This window comes from Cnephaeus nilssonii (assembly GCF_951640355.1).
Source record: "Cnephaeus nilssonii genome assembly, chromosome: 6".
NCBI lineage: Eukaryota > Metazoa > Chordata > Mammalia > Chiroptera > Vespertilionidae > Cnephaeus > Cnephaeus nilssonii.
This window is the reverse complement of record NC_137077.1, coordinates 40,053,038-40,075,832: the sequence shown is the minus strand read 5'-3', so window position 1 is coordinate 40,075,832 and position 22,795 is coordinate 40,053,038. Positions and strand designations below refer to the sequence as shown.

At 39.9% G+C, this 22,795-nt stretch overlaps 1 protein-coding gene across 1 annotated transcript in view; it reads left to right on the top strand.

Annotated features, from left to right (window-relative positions):
* SLC2A13 (solute carrier family 2 member 13) overlaps positions 1-22,795 on the top strand; it is a 278,507-nt gene that overhangs the window by 63,048 nt on the left and 192,664 nt on the right. Inside the window, exon 3 of the mRNA XM_079774143.1 lies at positions 10,163-10,371. Within this exon, the coding sequence (XP_079630269.1) occupies positions 10,163-10,371 (209 nt within the window). The remainder of the gene's footprint in view (positions 1-10,162; positions 10,372-22,795) is intronic.

Sequence of the window (22,795 nt, the reverse complement as noted above, 5' to 3'; positions counted from 1 at the left end):
ATGATCCACAGAGAAGGAAGCCTCCAAATCTGAATATTAATTCACCACAAATGTTTTTCTGATTCCTAAACTGTGAACATAAGAGAGATTCCATGATGCCTGCAGAAAGTAACAGAAGATGGTAAAAGCTGAGAGATGTTATATCCTGCCCATAGGAAGAGTGACATTTTTGGACTTTGAAACCAGGTTAGAGGTGCCAGCAGCTTGAGCTTTCCAGTCAGACCCCAGAAGGACCATGCCTGAGGAGTAGACTTTGTTGCATGACTAAGGATTTTTCCTACGGTCAAAACTGAGAGTCACACTAACCAAGTCTACAACCAAACCTTTACAAATTTAAGGTGACAGATAGGACAGTGTCAACATTCTTCAGAAAAAGAGAAGACAAGCTAGAATCTCTACATTTTATCATTCTCAATACACAGAACACACACACACACACACACACACACAATTATTAGGCAATGTGAATACACAGAAAATGTGACCCATAAGTAAAATAAAAATTGTCAATATAGACAGACCTTAAGGGGATACAGATGTTGGAATTATAAAAAGACTTGAAAACACCCCCTTTAAATGTGTTTAGGACTTAAGTTAAATGGTAGTCACATAAAGTAATCAGATAGGGAATCTCAAAGAAATGCCAACAATATATATATAAAGAACCAAATGAAAATTCTCAACTGAAAGTATAACATTTGGAATTAGAATTTAAAATTTAAAAAATTCACTGGATGGGTTTATCAGCAAATTAAAGATGACAGAAAACAGAATCTGGAAACTTGAAGACAGACCTGTACACATCACATAATCTGAAAGAGAAAATAATAAGGTGGGGAAGAATAAAGGCTCAGTGGCCTACAGTATAACATTGAGTCATCTTATATATATATATATCTAATTAATACTAAGTTGTCTAATATACCTGTAACTAGAAAAATTAGTAAAATTGATAAACTGATTATGAATGATTAAATTGATCAAGAAAAATGATAAAGTGTAAATGATCAATATTAGGAGTAAAACAGAGTACATCATTTCTATGGACTTATAAAGATAATGAGGAAACACTTTGAACAACGTTGTGCCCATAAATTCAACAACTTGGAATGGGCATATTGGGGTGAAAATCAGAACTTACCAAAAAATGACAAAACACAAAATTGAATATTTGTATGTCCCTGTATTTATTAAACAAATTAAATATTATTAGTAGTCACCTACCTGCAAAACAAACTTCAGGCCGAGATACTTTCGTTAGTGAATTCTGTAAGACATTTATGGAAGAAATAACTCGAAGTTTAAACAAAAGCATTAAGAAAATGGAGGTGGAAGGAATATTTCCCAACTCGGTTGGTGAGGTCAATATAACTCTAACTAGAAGCCCGGTGCACGAAATTCGTGCACGGCGGGGGGTTGTCCCTCAGCCCAGCCTGTACCCTCTCCAATCTGGGACTCCTGGAGGGATGTCCGACTGCCCGTTTAGGCCCGATCCTGGTGGGATCGGGCCTAAACGGGCAGTCGGACATCCCTCTCACAATCCAGGACTGCTGGCTCCCAACTGCTTGCCTGCCTGCCTTCCTGATTGCCCCTAACTGTTTCTGCCTGCCAGCCTGATCACCCCATAACCACTCTGCTGCCAGCCTGGTTGATGCTTAACTGCTCCCTTGCCAGCCTGTTTGCCCCCAACTTCCCTCCTCTGCCAGCCTGGTCACCCCTAACTGCCCTCTCCTGCAGGGTTGATCACCTCCAACTGCCCTCCCTTGCAGGCCTGGTCCCCAACAACTGCCCTCCCTTGCAGGCTTGGTCCCTCTCAACTGCCCTCCCTTGCAGGCCGGGTGCCTCCCAACTGCCCTCTCCTGCTGGCCATCTTGTAGTGGCCATCTTGTGTCCACATGGGGGCAGGATCTTTCACCACATGGGGGCAGCTATATTGTGTGTTACAGTGATGATCAATCTGTATATTACTCTTTTATTAGATAGGATAGAGGCCTGGTGCACGGGGTGGGGGAGGGGGGGTGGCGGAGGGGGCCAGCTGGTTTGCCCTGAAGGGTTTCACAGATAAGGGTGGGGGTTCCCTTGGGGTGTGGGGCGGCCTGAGCGAGGGGCCTATGGTGGTTTGCAGGCCGGCCACGCCTCCTGGCAACCCAAGGGGAGGCCCTGGTATCTGGAATTTATTTTCCTTCTACAATTGAAACTTTGTAACCTGGGGCGGCAGCCATTTCTGTGGCAGTTAATTCACCTTCTACAATTGAAACTTTGTAGCCTTAAGCGGGTGAGCCCCGCCAGGGTGTGCGGAAAGCTTTGCTTCCTCTGTTGCCACCGGCAACCCTGGCCTGCTCTCTCAAGCTCCATTCTGCCTCCATTTGTTCGAATTTGTTTACCTTCTATAATTGAAACTTTGTAGCTTGAGTGGAGGCTTAGGCCTGCAACGGCTATGGAAAGCTTGGCTTGCTCTGTTACCTGGGAAACCTTGCTCTCTGTGGCTGTAGCCATCTTGGATTGGGGTTAATTTGCATACTCGCCCTGATTGGCTGGTGGGCGTGGCTTGGCTGGTGGGCGTGGCTTATGTAGCGGAGTGATGGTTAATTTGCATATTACCATTTTATTAGAGAGGATATTATGACCTAAGTTCTTACAAGAAAAGAAAATTCTAGGCAGTGTCTAAAAGTATCCTTAACAAAATATCAGTAAAATTGATCCCAGCAAGATAAAAGGATAATAAAGCATAACCAGGACAGTTTCTTTTTTGAAAGGTTGGTTTAGCATAAGAAATTAATCCATGCAAGTCACCATGTTGAAATTATTCAAAGGAGGTAAACTGATATAATCATCCGACTATATGCAGAGAAAACATTTCACAGACTAATACTGATTTATGGTAAAACCTTCCAACAAAGTAGGAGAGCACTTTCTTAATTCCACAAGGACATGTACAAAAAAAACAACAACAACCCTGCAGCCAACTCTATACTCGGTGTGAAAGCCTGCGTGCTTTCCTTTATGACCAGTTGCAAGGCGGAGATGTCCACTGTCACCACTTCTATTCATCCAGAGGGACAAGTTGATTTCTAAAATTTTTATGCAAAAGCAAAAAACCTAGAATTGCCTAAATCATCTTGAAGACCAAAGATGGAGGACTCAAGTGTCCGATTACAAGACTTACTGTAAAGCTAACATAATTAAGACAGTCTGGTCAGATAGAGAAAATAAATCAGTGAAATAGAAGGAACAACAACATGGATAAAATCTTTAAAGTATTATGATTGAAAGAATGTAGAAACAAAAGAATAGAATGTCCACGGTTCCATATGAAATTCATCCACATGCAAAAGGAGCTGTGTGAGCAGAAATTTGGTCATTGCTTGTCCATGGCAACGAGGATTGACTGGAGAGCAGGTTTTAAGGGAGCTCTCTGACATCATGGAAATGTTCTCTTTCGTGATTGGGATGGTAGTTACAAGGGTGTATTTGTTTCTCAACTCATAGGATTGGAACCTTGGATCTCTTCATTTTATTGTATGCAAATTTTACTAAAAAAAAGTTAATTTTATATTGGCTCCTTCCATTATATCCCTTTTCTGCCTTGCAATGAATGATTTATATATTGTTTCTACCATGATATTTTTTCTAATAGCCTCTGTTGAAATGACTTCTCCCTTTATTCCTACACTTATGCCTAAACCTCAGTCACAGCAATTAAACAATTCTGTTTTGTTTGATAATTACTGGAGTATAGGCTCTTTGATGCAAGGGATACTGCTAATCATTACTATATCTCCATAATCCCTAGCCCAGAGCTTTGCACATGGAGGATTCTTGAAGTTTAAAAAAAGAGGATACATGTGTTGGTATGATTGAGCACTATTTACACCACTAGTATTGTGAATTTTGTTCAGGTCAAATGCATTTTGTCATGTTATTTAAAATATCTGCCTAATATCTGTGTAAAATGCATTCAGTTTGTTTCAGTAGTATCACCTCTTATTCTGTCAAAGCAACTATACCTGTTATTTCTACTATAATCACAAAACTCTAAGTAACCTTGGCCATACCATCTACTTTATATATTGATATCACATTACTTAAGGTTTTTCCCCCCGCCCTAGCTACTTAGATCGTTACTATTTTCTTATGTTTACATATTTGGTGATGAATGCTTTTACAGTTTACACAGAAATATTCATTGGGTAACACAAAAATTGCTCATTTGCTGATCATATATCACCTGCTTACTTGAAGATTTCAACTGTGACATATTGATTTTTTTTTTCTTACAACTCTCCAGCTGTGATCTCATGTTTACTCTCTAGCTGCCATCAGATTATCAAGTGTATCAGTCCTCATCGTTGATGTTCTACATGGGCCTTGATGGCAGAGAAAATTAACTTGTAGCTGGGGGCCTCAATTTGGCAGTGTTTTCCTATTTTAATTTCTTACCCTGTTAAAATGGAGTTGTGAATCATGAACTGAAATTGAAAAATACGTTATCAAATGAATTGTAACTATAGCAGGGGGCTAAATTCAGTGGTCTCTTTTTGCATCTAAAGCTTTTGCATTAAGTAGAAACATAGTACATAAATCATAATTTACTTTTGGGGCCCATCATGTAGATATCTTGTCATTGATGTATAATGATAACCATATCTTTTCTAAATTCAAGAATAGATACCTTTTAGTAAACTCATCACTCATGTGATTATTTCTTAAGAAGCATATGAAGAAAACTCAAAATCCATAGGAACTTTGAACAACGAAGTCAGGTAGCTCTAGATATAGGGCCAGTGTTCTCGGATCTGTTTTGATGAAGCGGTTGGATTATACCTTTTTAAGGGGAAAATGTTTCACTGTCCTGAATAGGATATAATGATAAATATTATTGGAGAGTTCCAGCTTGGGGGATGTTTTTTGGATTGACACAGCATGACACTATCTTTGATTACGTTTATTCATGATGCTCAGTGATTAGCTTGGAGTTTGGCACTTAATATACATTCAGAAATTGTTAGCTGGGTATACAGCTCAGAAAGAACACAGAACATTTAGCTTTAGCTTTCCAAGCAAGCAAAGTGTATATTCGTTAGGTAACTGATTCTAATTGCAGACCTTTTTATTTTCAGTGAACTGTTTCTGGGGGAAAAAAAAGTTTAGAGTTTATTTATTTTATAGTTAACAAGTGAGGGGATGCCAGTTTGAAACTGTAGAGTTTTAAAGAGTAAAGCATAGCATCTTAATATTTGTATTCTTCTAATTTATTTGAGCTATTCAGGATGCGCAAGCATGGACATGATTTATAAATCAATAACAGATATAAACAGGTGTTAGCTAGAAGACAGAGGGTGGGAATAAAGCTATTGGAAGTACAGATACAGGTTTGCAATTTGATTTTGTTTTCAGTTTATTATGACCGTACTGGGTGTTAGAGAAGATTGCTAAATACCCTCATTGTACTCAGAACAAAGTTTCAGTTTCATTGCTAGTCTCAGTGGTATTTTTGCTAGAGCCAACCTGCTTTCCCTTCTTGTCAGCTTGGAGTGCTCTTTCGCCACCAGGAGGCAAATGGCTTTTGCCTAAGGCAGTGGTCGGCAAACTGTGGCTCGCGAGCCACATGCGGCTCTTTGGCCCCTTGAGTGTGGCTCTTCCACAAAATACCACGTGCAGGCGCGCACTGTGCGATTGAAACTTCGTGGCCCATGCGCAGAAGTCGGTTTTCGGCATGGGCGAGTCTATTTTGAAGAAGTGGCATTAGAACACTCAAGGGGCCAAAGAGCCGCGTGTGGCTCGCGAGCCGCGGTTTGCCGACCACTGGCCTAAGGTGTGGACTTTGGGTGCTTGTTGGTCACTTTCCTCCCATGGGTGTTCTAATCACTCAGGTCTCAGCCCTGAGTGCACATTAGCACCATCCCGCCCGGAGAGCTTTGAATAAAATAGAGGACTGTGGGACTGGAGCTCAAGCCAATTAATCAAAATTCCTCGTTGCGTGGAGCCTGGATATTACTGTGTTTTAAAAGCCCCCTGGGTGATTGTAATGTGAAGCCAGGGTTTAGAGCCATTGATTTTAATAACAATGAGATCCCCCATATCAGTAGGGGACTACTTGTTTGTTTGGGGAGTGACTGCCCTGGTTTATCAGTATACTCTTTGTCATGTCAGTGTACACACTGTCATTCATCTGGTCCTGATTTCCTCGGATTTAGGGGACTGATGGTGAGTCCCTAATACTGCCTTATCTAAGTCTATAGAGTTCCTGCTCTTTTAGTTGCATGATAAAATTCTCATCAGTGCTACAGCAAAGCAAACTCTTATTTATCTGCAATCTGCACATCATCAGAGGAATGGTTTTTCCTCAAGAAAGAGATTGGTTAGTTCTACCTACTGAAAGTTTGAGTGGATGGTAGAGGCAAGGTAGACAAGTTGCATTGAATTGAGTCAGGGAGGTGAAAACATTTTTTGCTGAGCATCTGCTCCATTTTAGGTACCAACTGAGTGATTTCACCTAATTACCCAGATGTCCTATGAAATAGACACTATCACCTATTCATTGAAATGTTAAATAACTTGACCAGCGTTTGTGGTTAGAATGCCCAAAGCTGAAGTGTGACCCACGTGTGTTCCTCTGCTCTCTCACACCACAGCCACCTCCTTTCCCCCACCCATCCTATTTGGTCTTTACAAAGCAATGGAATTTTTTTCCTATCAAAATATCTTTAGGAGCATGTTTATTGTGTTTGAGATGATATATCAGGTGCCCTATCAAAAATATCTTTACCATGAAAGGTAATCAAAATATATAAAAATAAGTTTCTTTAGACAAATTAGGATGTAAATGCATAAAACATGTTTTATCTTGAGTAGTCTCTGGAATCAGGCCTTAAAATCCTTAAAGATTGGCAGCAAGGTGCAAGTTCCTTTTCCCCATTCTGGCATTAGTGAATTGAATTGTAAATTTCAAACCTAGACTCTTGACACTTAACAGATTTCAAATGCAGGAGAGTTAAACTATTCTGTCTTCTGTAGCTTGCTTAAGAAACGTAAATTATGCATATATGCATAGTCCATGGACATACACAGTAAGTAGTGTGTAGGAGGGGCAGGGGCAGAGACAGGTTGAAGGTAGGCAAAGGAGGATGGGGAAATGGAGGACATCTGTAATACTGTCTACAATTAAACACACACACACACACACAAAAAAAAAAAACACACAGGCTAGCCCTGGCTGGGTGGATCAGTTGGTTGGAATGTCGTCCTATACACTGAAATATTTTGGTCACGGCACACACCTACTTTGCAGGTTCAATTCCTGGAGGTGACTGATTGATATTTTTCTCTCTCCTTCCCTCCCTCTCTAAAAAGCAATAGAAACATATCCTAGGGTGAGGATTAAAAACAAAACAAAACTTAGGCTAGCTAATATGTGTATTTGCATTTCTCTACTTTTTGTCTTTTCCCTTTGTTTTTTCTTTTAGGTTTTAAAAATACCATGTTCTAGGTTTAAATAGTGAGTAGTAAAAGTGCTATGTGAGCATCTTTGGGCCTGAAAATGATTCAATTTCTATATTCATTTCAAGTGCTCCTTTGATCCTAATTTATCACTGATGGGAGTTTGGGAACAGAAGAAAAGATTATAAAAGGGGCAGAGAAACAAAGCATACAGGCTTTCATTTTTAGGACCTTTAAAATTTCATAATCCAGTATATTTGGTGTTTACCTTTTTATTGCTTTTCTTTTAAATAATTGGCAGTGCAATTTTGTATAACCTTTTCTTTAAGGGATTCCAACCAAATAGAAATTGCATGACTTTCCAGCAGTGATTTTCAACCTTTTTCATCTCATGGCACACATAAACTAATTACTACACTTCTGCAGCACACCAAAAAGTATACATTTTGCTGATCTGAAAAAAAAAAGTATAATTTGATTCATTCACACAGGATGGCTATTGTTGTGTTGGCTGTTGTCATTTTTTTCAGTTTGACAGTATTAGGGAAGAGAAGTCAGTGCCCCTGACTAAATAGGTAATTGCATGTTTTAAAAATTCTTGAGGCATGCATTTTGAAAATCGCTGACTTATAGCAATAAAAGCTATGTTTAAGTGGCAGATTTGGTATACAAGTTAACATTTTAAGGGGAAGAGGCCATAAATAAGCATTTGTTGGAGCTGATTTCTCTTGCTCTCGTCTGAAGATTCTTAGGAAGCCTTCTTTAGATGAGTCATCTTCAGAAGGGAAGGTCTCCCTGTCTCTAGCATAACAAGTGGGAAGGGATTACTGTGCAAGTAAGTTTGCAGAGCTCCGTGGTCCAGAAGAGACTGCTATGTGCGTGTGAAGCACAGTTATTTTCTGTTTAGTTAATACAGGAAGTTGAGATATGTAAACTATATAAAATGAGTTACAGACTGCTTTTGTATCATTTCGTAAAACATTCACTACGTTTTTACTGTGTTCAAGATACTTTATTAGGTGCCGTGCTGAATACAAACTAAAATATGCAATCAGGTGGGACAGGTAAATAATTTATTACGATGCAAGGCACAGGGACATAAATTGAGGTTAAGACACTGTGTTCGTGGGTGGGCAGAGGAAGGAGGAGTGATTCAGTATTACCACAGCCCATGCCTTAAAATATAAAACACTGTTAATAAGACTTCTTTTCAGACTGGAGGCCAAGTGATTCATTTATCAGTCACTCATAAATGCTTTGTTTACTTTCCAAATCTTAGTTAATTTTGCCGTTTCCGTATGTAGTTTTAGCTACTGTTTGGAGTAGGAGTTGTTCCTAACATAATGTGACAATTGTACTTTTTCTGTGCTGGGTATGAATTAAAATGAAATTGCTTAAAAAGTAATGGACTTTTCCACAAGATATATACCTGGAGCCTCCAAGGTTGCCGTGCTTTGGGCTTAACATAGCTTAAAAGCCAGATTGGCTTTGAAAAGGGTATTGAGTCAGGTGATACCCTGTGAGCATGATTGTTATGTAATTGGAGTTGGTCTTCTGAACTTGACCATCATGAATCTGCCAGGGAACCTACCCAGGGAATTTGGATTAACAGAGTACAGCCAGGTGTCCTAGATTCATAGACGTTTTCATTTGACAGAGACCTTGAAGTTGACCTAACCTAACCCCTCAGATCAAAAAGCTCGAGTCCTAGAGATGTCAGGAGATCAGTCTGATGGTCAGAATAATTTGGAGGGATCTTTGATATCTGGACTCATGTTCTTATTTTTGTTATTTTTCTGATGGATCTAAAATGGTATTTTATTCCCTACGTAGAATTTTGTCAGCCATTAAGAACAGACATTTAAAAAAGATGACATGTAACTTCAAACAACATGAGCAGGATTTTTTGGTTTTGTTTTGGTTTAGTGTTGTTGTTTTTTTTTTTTGCATTTCTATCATTTTTAATACTGATTATTGGCTTCCAACCATCTTTTTTTCCTATGGGCTTCTACTCCTTAGTTAATGAGGGTCAACATGATGCTTGATGACAAAATGAAATCATAACTAATCATTCACAGAGCAGAAATAACTAAAGAAATCGATTTGGGCCGAAACCGGTTTGGCTCAGTGGATGGAGCGTCGGCCTGCGGACTGAAAGGTCCCAGGTTCAATTCCGGTCAAGGGCATGTACCTTGGTTGCGGGCACATCCCCAGTAGGGAGTGTGCAGGAGGCAGCTGATCAATGTCTCTTTCTCATTGATGTTTCTGACTCTCTATCCCTCTCCCTTCCTCTCTGTAAAAATCAATAAAATAAAAAAAAATAAAAAAAATCGATTTGGGCATTTTATTGAAAAGTATATCTTTTAAACAGATTAGAGAGTTTTGTCTTAATCCCATTTTATATTGTAGAATACAAATCTCTATATATTAGTATTGGGTAAAGAGGGTGAATGTGGTGTTTTGCATGATGTGTTGGGGTCAGAATGCATATACATAATCTTTGTGACTTTTGCCCATTCTTTTTCACTGTAATTTGTGTGAGAGAAGAACCAGACTTTTCTCATTTTTCAGTTTCTCACTATAGCATAAAAATATTATTTTTTCTGGTGTTGCATAGACATGATAAAAAAAATAATTCTCACTATTTTCACATTATATAGTATTCCCAATGTGGTGCTAATAAGACCAAGTTTTACAATACTATATGGGTTTTTTATTGCAGGTACATGTTGGGACTTGCAGCAATTCCAGCAGTCATACAGTTTTTTGGCTTCCTCTTTTTACCTGAAAGCCCACGATGGCTTATTCAGAAAGGACAGACTCAGAAGGCCCGTAGAATTTTGTCTCAAATGCGAGGCAATCAGACCATTGATGAAGAATATGATAGCATCAAAAACAACATTGAAGAAGAGGAAAAAGAGGTTGGTTCAGGTATGTGGATTTTGTACTTAACAGGAATTTTAAAACTGCACAGTGGTTTTATTTTGAAATTATATTTTAGAATTATTTAATATCTTTAAATTACATAGTAGTTTTATGTGTATGACAAAAAAATACATTTTATTTTTTTAAAGCAATATAATCTATAATAATAAAAGGGTAATATGCTAATTGGACCAGACATCATTCCAGACGTCCTTCCGGGATGAAGCCAGGGCCAGAGGGAAGCCCAGGTCCCAAGTGCCTGCGGGCGGCAGGAGGGAAGCCAGCCTGGGTCCCGGTGCCTGCTGGCAGCCAGAGGGAAGCCCCACCCACCACAATCCACCCAGTCTGTTGCAGCCATGGTGGCTTGCCTCGGCCCTCACAGCCCCGGCTTCATCTGGAAGGTCATCTGGAAGGATGTCCGGTCTAATTAGCGTATTACGCTTTTATTATTATAGATTAGATTCCACATATTAGTACCACTGCTTTTTATCCACTCATCTGCTGATGGGCACTTGGGTTGTTTCCATATCTTGGCTATTGTAAATAATGCTGCTGTGAACATGGGGGTACATATATTCCCTCTGATTGGTATTTGGTATTCTTAGGATGTATTCCCAGAAGTGGAATCACTGGGTCAAAAGCAGTTCCATTTTTAATTTTTTGAGGAAACTCCATACTCTTTTCCACAGTGGCTGCACCAGTCTGCATTCCTACCAACAGTGCACTAGTGTTCTCTTTTTTCCACATTCTTTCCAGCACTTGTTTGTTGATTTATTGATAATAGCCATCCTGACAGGTATGACGTGCTATCTCGTCGTAGTTTTCGTTTGCATCTCTCGGATGATTAGTGACCATTAGCAATTTTTCATATGTCTGTTGGCCATCTGTATGCCCTCTTTGGAGAGCTGTCTATTCAGATCCATTGCCCATTTTTTATTGGATTGTTTGTCTTCCTGGTGTTGAGTTGTATAAGTTCTTTATATATTTTTGACATTAACCCCTTATCAGATGAACATTGGTGCATATTTTCTCTTATACAGTGGGTTCTCTTTTCATTTTTTTATGATTTCTTTTGCTGTGAAGAAGCTTTTATCTTGATGTAGTCTCATTTGTTTATCTTTTCCTAAGTTTCCCTTACCCTCGGAGACATATCGGCAAAAATATCACTCCAAGGGACATCTGAGATTTTAGTACCCATGTTTTCTTTTTATGGTTTTGTGACTTACATTTAAGTCTTTTATGCATTTTTAGTTTATTTTTGTGTATGGTGTAAGATGGTGGTGTAGTTTCATTTTTTTGCATGTACCTGTCCATTTTTCCCAACACCATTTATTGAAGAGACTATCTTTACTTCATTGTATGCTCTTGCCTCCTTTGTCAAGTATTAATATGGCTTGGGTCAATTTCTGGACTCTCTGTTTTGTTCCATTAGTCTATATGCCTGTTCTTATGCCAGTATCAGACCGTTTTGAATACAGTGGCCTTGTAGTATAGTTTGATATCTGTTATTGTGATCCCTCTTACTTTGTTCTTCTTTCTTAAGATTGTTGTGTCTATTTTGGGTCTTTTCGGTTCCATATACATTTTTGGAATATTTTCTTCTAGATCTGTGAAATACGCTCTTGCTATTTTAATGCGAGTTACATTGAATCTATAGATTGCTTTTGTTAGCATGAACATTGTAATGATGTTAATTCTTACAATCCATCCATGAACATGGTATATGCTTCTATGTATTTGTATCTTCCTTAATTTATTTCTTCAGTGTCCAATAGTTTTCAAAGTACAGGTCTTTTACCTCCTTGGTTATAAGTTTATTCCTAGGTACCTTATTTTTTTTTGTTGTTGCAGGAGTAAATGGGGTTGTTTTCTTAGTTTCTCTTTCTGATAGTTCATTATTGGTGTATAAAAATTCCATTGATTCTGGGTATTGATTTTGTATTCTGCAACTTTGCTGAATTCATTTATTAGATCTAGTAGTTTTTGGTGGAGTCTTTAGGGTTTTCTATATACAATATCATGTCATGTTCAAATAATGACAGTTTTACTTCCTCCTTTCTAATTTGGATGCCTTTTATTTCTTCTTCTTGTCTTACCACTGTGGCTAGAACTTCCAGTACTATGTTGAATAAGTGTGGTAAAAGCAGACATCCCTCTCTTACTCCAGATTTCCAGCATAAGGAAAATGCTTTTAGCTTTTGCCCATTGAGCACGTTTATTTTATATATAAATTTTTCATATATAAAGGCATATATACATTATTGACTCCATGTTAACTAAAAAGTTATGTGAACTGTCCAAATAAATCCTTTAAGTAAAATTAAATATTTGTGTATATGTCATATTAATTTCCATGCTAATTTTATAAGAATAAGAATAGATTCATATACTAGTTTGGGAATCATTTTGTGTTTTCCTTAATATGTTTAGTTAACCATCTAATTTAATTATGCCATGTCAGAAAAGTAAGAAGGAGGAAGTTTCTAGTTAATGTATGCTGATGAGAGAAGTCATGCAGGGATTTACAGAATTCTCAGGCAGGATCCATAATCCTGACAGGCTGCTTTACAGGATAGAAATGGTGGGAAAAGGTAGATATGTTAAAGTACATATTTTCAAAACCAGCTTGCCGGATTCACATTTCCCAAAAGTGTTTCATTTTCCCCTTTGCCTTTACATTAATTGGTAGCTTAAATGAAGATGCTGACCTATATTACTATATTATTTTTTATACCTGAAAAAATGCCAAACACACACACCTTTGCTGATATATGTTTGCTCACTCACCTTTTTCTGTGATTTTTGATGGAGCTGGAGGTTGTGCTTTCTTGAAATAATAGAACGAACACTGCTGCATTAGCCACACATGGCTTGGCTTAACTTTATGTATATAAAGTATAATAGTGTGATGTGATTACTTTCTTGCTCAGACAAAGCCCCAAGTAATTGTGAGCCCATTCTAGGTGAAGGTTATTTTTCAACTGTTCAGACCATATAATACGTGCCTGGCATCCTCAGCCTTTTTGGATAGCACATTAGTGCAACTATGTTTTTAAAATATATTTTTATTGATTTCAGAGTGGAGGGGAGAGGGAGAGAGAGATAGAAATAGCAATAGCGATGATGAGAGAAAATCATTGATTGACTGCTGGGATCGAGCCTACAACCTGGGCAGGTGCCCTTGACCGGAATCAAACCTGCCACCCTTCAGTCTCCAGGCTGATGCTCTGTCCACTGAGCCAAACCGGTTAGGGCTAGTGCAACTATTAAAGGGAATTTTGCTTCAACAAAGTAATATACGTTTGCAGAATGCAACATTGTTTTAATTTTTAAAGTATGATTTTAAGTGTCTATTTAAATTACAAATTACTCCTTTTATGCTCCTGTCTACATTCCTCTCAGCAGTAGCTTGAATGAAATATGAGGTTGTTTTCATAGTAATCAGTGTATTTGAAACCCAATGGGCTGATAATGTGGGAATTAAAAACTTTTCAGTGTTAGGTCATTAAATACTACTTAGAACAAAAGTTTTTATTAATTTATGTAAAGGATAAAGGAAAAGTCCAATTAAAAAAGCCTTCTTGTTTAACAGGGGGAGTACCATTGATTTTATTGCAAAGCACTGAGCCTGTGCCTTCATTTTTGACTACTTAAACATTGGTCTGACTGTCTAGCTATGCACTGTTGACCACACACACTGTGTGAGTTCCATGACTATTTGGAATGTATCACCAAGTGGATTTTCTTAGAAACTTGAGTTACATAGGATTGCAGTTACCTGCATCTGCTTTAGTTTTTTTATGAGAAGTCTTTGAGAACTAAATAGGGCACTGTTTCTTGGGTGTAGATAAAATATTTAGCTGTTTATCTATTTCCTGGGATTGTTTTATATACATATTTGGCACAGGTTTTTAAAAATTGTATTATCCCTTGAATCCTGATAATAATTGTCTCATGCGTGGATAAGTGTTTTAAAGTTTGTAACTAATGGGATTAATAATTTATCCATGTGTGGATTTGTATCAGAGTTCTATCATCTTGCTTCATTTAAAAACCAGTCTCATATTCTTTTTAAAAAGTACCAAATTAATAGCGTAGTGGCACGAATGCAGACAGACAGAAATGCAGTGTTACTTGCCACCAGTGACTGGGGGCCTTGTTCCTATGATTGGTAAGTCTGGCCACAGAAAACCATGCTCTGCACAAGTATGCATTTTCTTTCAGCATTGTCATGCCCAGGAGCAAGGCTATGTCAGGTTTGTTGGAAAATAGAGACTACTGTGGTTTGTGTTAAACTGGCAGGGTCCTGGCCTTTGGTCATTTACATTTGAAAATGATAAGCTAGATGGACAAACACACACGAAGACACAGCTGTCTTCGAAATAATAAAAATGCCCTGGCCCAGGAGGACAAGTCAGCTATTGTGTTGGAGGGTTAGACAGTGACCTAGGTCATTTGGCCCATGGATCCTGTGGGGTGATTCTGAGCCACAGCTCCAAGCCTGGGAACTATGGGCAGTGAAGGCGGCTGCCCAGGGAAGAACCTTGACCTGGCCGCCACAAAATACTCAGATATTCCAGGAGTTTAGAGAGAAGTCGATGAATAAGACCGCTGTGTCTTTTAAGGAGAAATGTGTTCTTGTGAGACATGATGGCTTGCTTACCTGCTACCTGTGAGCTTCCAAATAGGTCTGATTCCCGATCAGTAAATCAGGTCCTTCTCTGGAAGTTTCCAGGGGATTTGAGACATGTGACTGTTATGATGCTTGCTGATGTGACCCTGCTCTTTGTGTAGGGTTGTGGTTTTTTTTGCTTTGTTACTTGAGTTTAAATTTGATCTCTTTGAGGAAAATAGGCATAGCTATTCAAGTATGCGTTTGTTAAACTAATTGTTTGGATGTGTGAGATGTCAGTGTATATGGCATTTACTTACTTCTCCTAGTTTCCAATCACACTGTGACTTTCTCAGTGAGGATGGTGGCTGCTCTGGCCACGTCAGTAGCAGAGGTGAGGCTCACAGGCCACGCTGTGGAAGGAGACTGGATTGGGATTCCCTCTCTTCTGCAGGTGGTATAGAGGTCAACCTGTTTAGCATGTGATTTCTCCACTGTAGTTGCGGGGGGGGGGGGGAGGCAGTTAATGGGCAAAGAAGCGAGCAGTTGGTTTTCACATGTGTTTAACACTGTTTATACATCCTGTAGGACTAATAAAGTGAAACTAGGAGAAACAACAGCTTGGTTTGCAAAGCCCCCTGGAGTGAGAGACAGAGAAATGGAGACCAGTGATGGCTCCTCCCCAAACTGGTCATCCTAAAAGGATTTGCTGGGCTTCAGTTTCTTTTAGGTTTGTAAGAAAAGAGAGCCAGATTATAGCAGTTTCACAGTCTGATTTTTTTAGAGTTTTAAAAGTCTCTGAGAAATGCCTGTTTGTTTGTTTTTAAATTTATAAATACCATGTTGCAGACTTCATTCTCACATATTTATTGAGTGAAAATAGAGATGGGGATGTGGCAATAAAGACAGACAAGGTTCTGGCCCATTCTGTTAGAAAGAGGCAAACAAATGATATGAAAGAGGAACTAATTATCAGTAACTCAAATTGTGGTAATGTCTTTGAAGGAAACAGACAGGATAGTCACATTTATAGCAGGACTGAGGACGGGCTGCTCTCTGTGGGATAGTTAGCCAAGGCTTCTCTGAGGAGGTGAATCTGGTGGGTGAGAAAGAGTCAACAATGCAGAGAACTGAAGGGAAGAGTGAGCCAGGCAGAGGGAACAGCAGGTGCACAATTCTATGGACCATTAAGTGAGCTAAATTTATTTTCTCGGAAATGTTGATAATAGTTATAAAGTGTACATGTACCAGATTTTTAAGACCTAGTTATAAGTCTATTTATTTTTTATTAATCCCAGGTTGTCAAGACTAAGCTTTGAACTAGTAGGGACATGATTACTACTTTCAGAATCAAAAGCAAATTTGAGTACACAATATATTATTTCCATCATTTTGTTGCTAATCTCTTATGGTGTGTCCTTCTAGTTTATTTCATGTTGCCTAGATGACGAATAGAGTCATGATTTGTATGTACAACAGAAGAAGAAACCTGAGAGAGATCTAGGTTTTACTTTAGGCAATAATGTGCAAACATTTCCACTTAGCTTCAAAGGTGTGTGGAGAGAGTCTTTTGGGGCCCTGGGTACCACGGCCAAAGGCAGCTGCAGTAAGTTCGGCATTTATGTGAATTTTTATGCTTTCTCCTAGAAATGAACACAGGTTTGTATTGTGTTCTGCAACTGTTTTCTTGACTCTAAAAATGTTTTTTCCTGGAATATCTTCAGTGTTTGTTCATTGTTTTTATGTGTTCCATCATGCTGTTATGTACATGCCCTGAGATACGCATCCCTCATTTTGATAGACATTAAGTTACAGTGTTTGGAGTTTCTGTCCTGGGCTAATTCTTTAGGCAAGCTATTAAAAGTTGGATCTGCCTATTTTACTAAAGAGAGATGGTCATCTTGTAATTTACTGGGCATGTAGGGCAGGGAGTCTTTGTCAGCAGCTTTAGTTCAAAACAGTTAGGAATTTTCTCCCACAACAAGGAAAGTAAAATCAATTAACCAAAGAGATAGGCTTCTTCCCAGGACAATCTTGGGGAAGAATCTATAAATAAGTTGTGTATTCATATGCTTTATAGCACCTGGTTTGCTAGCACTCTCTAATTGACTTCTTCAGTTTCCTTTTTTAAAAAAAATTGAGATATAATTGACACATAACATTATATTAGGTTTGGGTGTACAACATAATTTTATATATGTGTATGCTGTGAAACGATCACCACAGTACGTGTAGTTAACATCCATCACCAAATATCGTTACACTTCGTTTTTTTCTTGGCCTCACTTTCTTATCCTGGGCTGAGGTGAGAGGAAAGCAAAGGTTCTGCCTTAGCAGAAGCAACGCCTAGGGCAGGGCTTAGGGAACCGCTTACAGAGTCACCCTCTCGACCACGCTTTCCCTGCTCTGCATTGGGTATTAAAGCGGGGTCACCAGAGGGAAAAGGTCAACAAGGTAAGCTTCCTCTCCCTAGAGAAATACCCAGAGTTGATGTTCGAGCCGGAGCACCAAAGCAGGGAAAGGAGAAGCAGTGTTTGGGGAGAATGTGGTTGCCAGGGCAGCCTCAGTGCCACAAGAAACTGGGTAAAGGGAACAAGCAAGGGACAGCTGATGCCGACTGCCGGGCAGGGGCGCAGCCTCCCCCAGCCTGTTGTCTATAGCACAGGGTCAATCCAAGCATCTTTTTTTTTTAATATATTTTATTGATTTTTCACAGAGAGGAAGGGAGAGGGATAGAGAGCTAGAAACATCGATGAGAGAGAGACATCGACCAGCTGCCTCCTGCACACACCCCACCGGGGGATGTGCCCGCAACCAATATACATGCCCTTGACCGGAATCGAACCTGGGACCCTCCAGTCCGCAGACCAATGCTCTATCCACTGAGCCAAACCGGTTTCGGCCAATCCAGGCATCTTAAAAATGTACATGAGCCTTTTTTTTTTTTTTAAAGGAAAATAGTTTTTTTTGAGTGTCCCATCTTTAAAAAAGTATACACACACACACACACACACACACACACACACACACACAAGCATGCATGCACATGCACACATAGAGTGTATATACAGGGGTGGGCAAAAGTTAGGCTTATAGTTATTTGTATGGGAAATAATACAATAATTAATAACTAATACAAGACTGAACTCTTTCTTGTTCACAACTGCAAACCTACTTTTGCCTACCCGTATATATTTTTAAAAAATAATATTTTTTAAATTGATTTCAGAAAGGAAGGGAGAGGGAAAGATAGAAATATCAATGGTGAGAGAATCATTGATTGGCTGCATCCTGCACGCCCCCTACTGGGGATTGAGCCCACAACCTCGGCTTTGTGCCCTGACTGGGAATCGAACTGTGGCCTCCTGGTTCACAGGTCGATGCTCAACCACTGAGCCATGCAGGCTGGGCTTTTATTTTTTTTAACAGTTAATATTACTTAGATCACAGTTACTTCTAAAAAGATTTATTGAACTTGAGAATATCAGGAAGAAAATTGGCCCTGCCGTGTGGTCACTAAAATCTTAATATTTAGGCATCTGTGAGAAGTAACAACTCAGAGGTACGACCTAATATTTCAGTCTGAAATTCCCTCCAGGCCCACTGGCTATTCTGACTGTTAACAGAGCATTCAGGAAAGCTATGCAGTATAAAAACACTCATCTATGAAACAATGTTCAAGCCAACAAGATTTGTGTTGTTTAATTTCATCAACTAATCAGCTCAGAATCTGGGTGAATGTGGCTCTGTGTTTCCCTTGGTCGGTAGTTCAGTCTACAGATTGGAGGGGAAGGACATTGTGGGGAGGAGCATTTATTCAAGACCCTCCTGTGAGTTCAGTTACAGTTGGATGTGATTTACCTCCAGCTCTTTGGGGTCATGTCTGTTGTGTACAGCAAGGGACAGCTGCATCTTTCTTTTCTCCTACCTTAATTTTGCAATTATGTGATCAAGTCTTGTCTTCTCATAAGTCATTTTCTTTTTCTGTGACCAGATATTGCCTGTGGCCATTTCAACAAATCATATTCTGCAGAGAGGTCGGAGAGGGCAGATATTTATCATATGTTGATAGAAATCCTTCCAAAAGTTTCCTTAGCAATCTAATTCCAGCATAATGGCATTGCAGTAGGGCGCTCATTGCAGTTGACATCTGCACTTAGATGAAAAGGAGTCATTTTTCCCCCCAGTATTTATGGTAGTTTTGCTTGTATTTTCTTCATGTGGTGGCACAGTGTTGTCTGACCCAAAGTATTGCATGTAATTTACTGGGTAAACTTGAAATAAATAGCAACAGATTGTTTCTCAGTGAGATGATCCCAATATTATGAATATAGACAGAGAAAGTATTTCTGTATCTAATATTCTTGAGGATGTTGCAAAATTATCAAAATGTGAGGCTGTTATACATGGCCATGGTAATCAGTAGGGTAAAACAAAAGGTCAAGTAAAAAGTGCTTTAATTTTCTGTTCCTGAATCAACAAGTCCTAAGCCAAACGGATCTATCCTATCTAATAATAGACAAATATGCAAATTGACCATACCTCCGACACCCCCACAAGCCACGCCCACAAGCCACGCCCACCATCCAATCAGAGCGAGTATGCAAATTAACCCAAACCAAGATGGCTACAGCCACAGAGAGCAAGGTTTCCTAGGTAACAGAGGAAGCCAAGCTTTCCGCCTGCCCTTGCCAGGCCTAAGCCTCCACTCAAGCTACAAAGTTTCAATTATAGAAGGTAAACAAATTCAAACAAATGGCGGCAGAATGGAGCTTGAGAGAGCAGGCCAGGGTTGCCGCCGGCAACAGGGGAAGCAAAGCTTTCCGCACACCCTGGCTGGGCCCACCCGCTTAAGGCAACAAAGTTTCAATTATAACCCCAACACAAATGGCTGCAGACCTCGGCCTCGGAGGGAGCCCCATGCTTGGCTCTGCTCCAGGCTACAAAGTTTCAATTGTAGAAGGAAAATAAATTCCAGATACCAGGGCCTTTGCTTGGGTTACCAGGGGGCGTGGCCGGCCTGCAAACCACCACAGGCCCCTCGCTCAGGCCACCCCACACCCAAGGGAACCCCTGCCTGATCCGGGACATCCTTCAGGGCAAACCAGCTGGCCCCCACCCCTGTACCAGGCCTCTATCCTATCTAATAAAAGAGTAATATGCAGATTGATCATCACTGCAACACACAATATAGCTGCCCCCATGTGGTCAAAGATCCTGCCCCCATGTGGACACAAGATGGCCACCACAAGATGGCCAGCAGGAGAGGGCAGTTGGGAGGCACCCGGCCTGCAAGGGAGGGCAGTTGAGAGGGACCAAGCCTGCAAGGGAGGGCAGTTGGAGGTGATCAACCCTGCAGGAGAGGGCAGTTAGGGGTGACCAGGCCGGCAGAGGAGGGAAGTTGGGGGCAAACAGGCTGGCAGCAGAGTGGTTAGGGGGTGATAGGCTGGCAGGCAGAAGCGGTTAGGGGCAATCAGGAAGGCAGGCAGGCAAGCAGTTGGGAGCCAGCAGTCCTGGATTGTGAGAGGGATGTCCGACTGCCTGTCTAAACGGGCAGTCGGACATCCCTCAACGGGTCCCATATTGGAGAGGGTACAGGCTGGGCTGAGGGACAACCCCCCTCCGTGCACAAATTTCGTGCACCAGGCCTCTAGTATATATATAAAATCCTAAGCAACTGTCCAACCATTCACCGTTTGACTGGTAGCAATGATGTGCACTGACCACCAGGGCGGCAGACACTCAATGCACAGGCATGGAAACATGAAAGAGACTGATGAATCTCAGAGGGAAGGGGAGAGGGGGCAGGGTGGGAAGAGAATAATGAAAGATCTTATAAGCATACTAGAGGATTCGTGCACCAATGGGGTCCCTTGGCCTGGCCTGGGGGGATTGGGCTGAATCTGTCATCAGGCCTCCAACATCCCCCGAGGGGTCCCGGATAGTGAGAGGGCATAGGCCAGGCCGAGGGTCCCCCACTGGTGTATGAATCCATGCACCAGGTCTCTAGTATTAAAATAATATGTAACTCTATTCAGTTTTTGGTAAAATTGATTTTCTTAAGTGTGAGAACTTATTTAAAAGAAACTTTATTTAACCCAACATGGATTTAAATAAAGGTTGCTTTCTATTTTCTAAATCTCAGAGGACTTTAAAAATCTTAAACAGAATTGGAATAGTCCTTGGATTTTACTTTAAAATGTCATTGATTCCTCTCCTACATGGGGATAAAGAACAGCACAGAGGAGACTTCACTTAGCATGCTCCTGGAGGAAGGAAATGTTTTCAGCTCACCTGAAGGCTTTCAAGCCATTTTCCTTGATTTATATTTAAAGTCCAAATTGTCCTAGTAAGCTGATAGGTAATACTTGAAAGTTTATATTTCAGCTCTCCTGCCAAGATGCACTTAAATCCGTATCTCATAAAAAGAAATCCAGGCTGGGGGCATCTTGACTGTGTCAACGTTTTCTTTCCCCCCAACACATTGTGAAGTTCATGCTGTTTGGCAATGCTCTGTACTTAATGCAAGCAAATGTGTTCGGGGAGGTGGGGACCCAACAAAGTAGACATTTCCAAAAAGAATATGGTTCTTAAATTGCTGCTTCAGGGTAGTTCATTTCCAGCTGAACACTAAATCCATCATTCAGCACAGGTGATAGTCTGCATTGTCAATAAAGCCATTGTCTGGAGATTTTATTTTCCTCCAGAAAAGACAAATTGTTGTGCCCTTTAAAGGTCTTTGGAGAAGGTTAGGGAAGATCCTGAAGAAAACCCAGTTTTCTTTGTGTCAGAGTGTGGACACGTGCACCACTCTGGTGTAGAGACATTTTAGTGGTAACGGGCCCATTCCATCGATGAGCTCTGGGATCATAATATACTAGTAATAGCCATTTCATGTGCCCTGGGAAGAAACTTGTCTGTGTACAAATATCAGAAGAAATCTTCCTGAATCAAAAATCAAAGGAATCACTCTTTTTTTTTCTCCCCAAAATGTTTTACATTCACTTTGTAGTTAAGAGATAGAGTGGTCAAATACCATTAATTTTCGTTTTCCTTGACCACTCTACCTCAGGCTCTCTAAATCCTTTGGTCTAACCACTAAGCAGTATTTAATCAGTATCTTACTGAACACTTACCAAAGATGTACATTGAAGTTAACTACCCAGAATCTATAGTGCTTGAAGGGTAGAAGCCTTCAATAAGGAGATGTGTAGGAGAAAATTGCTAGGTTGATGAAGGTACAACAGTAAATTGCTGTCTAGGCATATCTCTGAGATATTGAGGGTTCAGTTCCAGAGCACTGCAATAAAACAGGCGTGGCGGTAAAATGAGTCTTAATCTTTCGGTTGGTGAAGGGCCTAGTCTTCAATGTGTAAATAACATCTATAAAGTACGATAAAACGATGTGTGCCTGTGTGAGTGTTTCACATTTTTAATATAGTTTTTCCCCCCTCATATTTCCTTGAAAATGACTCCCACTGCACAAGTCTCAGCATAAAATAAACCGGCAAAATTATTTTTTGAGAGAACTGAACCCAATAATGGTGCTTTTCTAAGGCAGGGAAGGCAGAGACTTTCAAAACCAACTTTGTATAAAAAGCAGAGACCTTCTGTAATTTTATCTTAACATTCATTATTTATATTTGAATAATACTACTGTGAAAATACTGTTAGTGATTAATATTTACTGAATGCTTACTTTTGTAAATGTGTGCACACATATACATGCACACACACATATTCTCTTTCTCTGATTATTAAAACAACCCTAAAAATGAGACATTCTGATTCATATTGTATTAGTGTTACCCTAAGGAC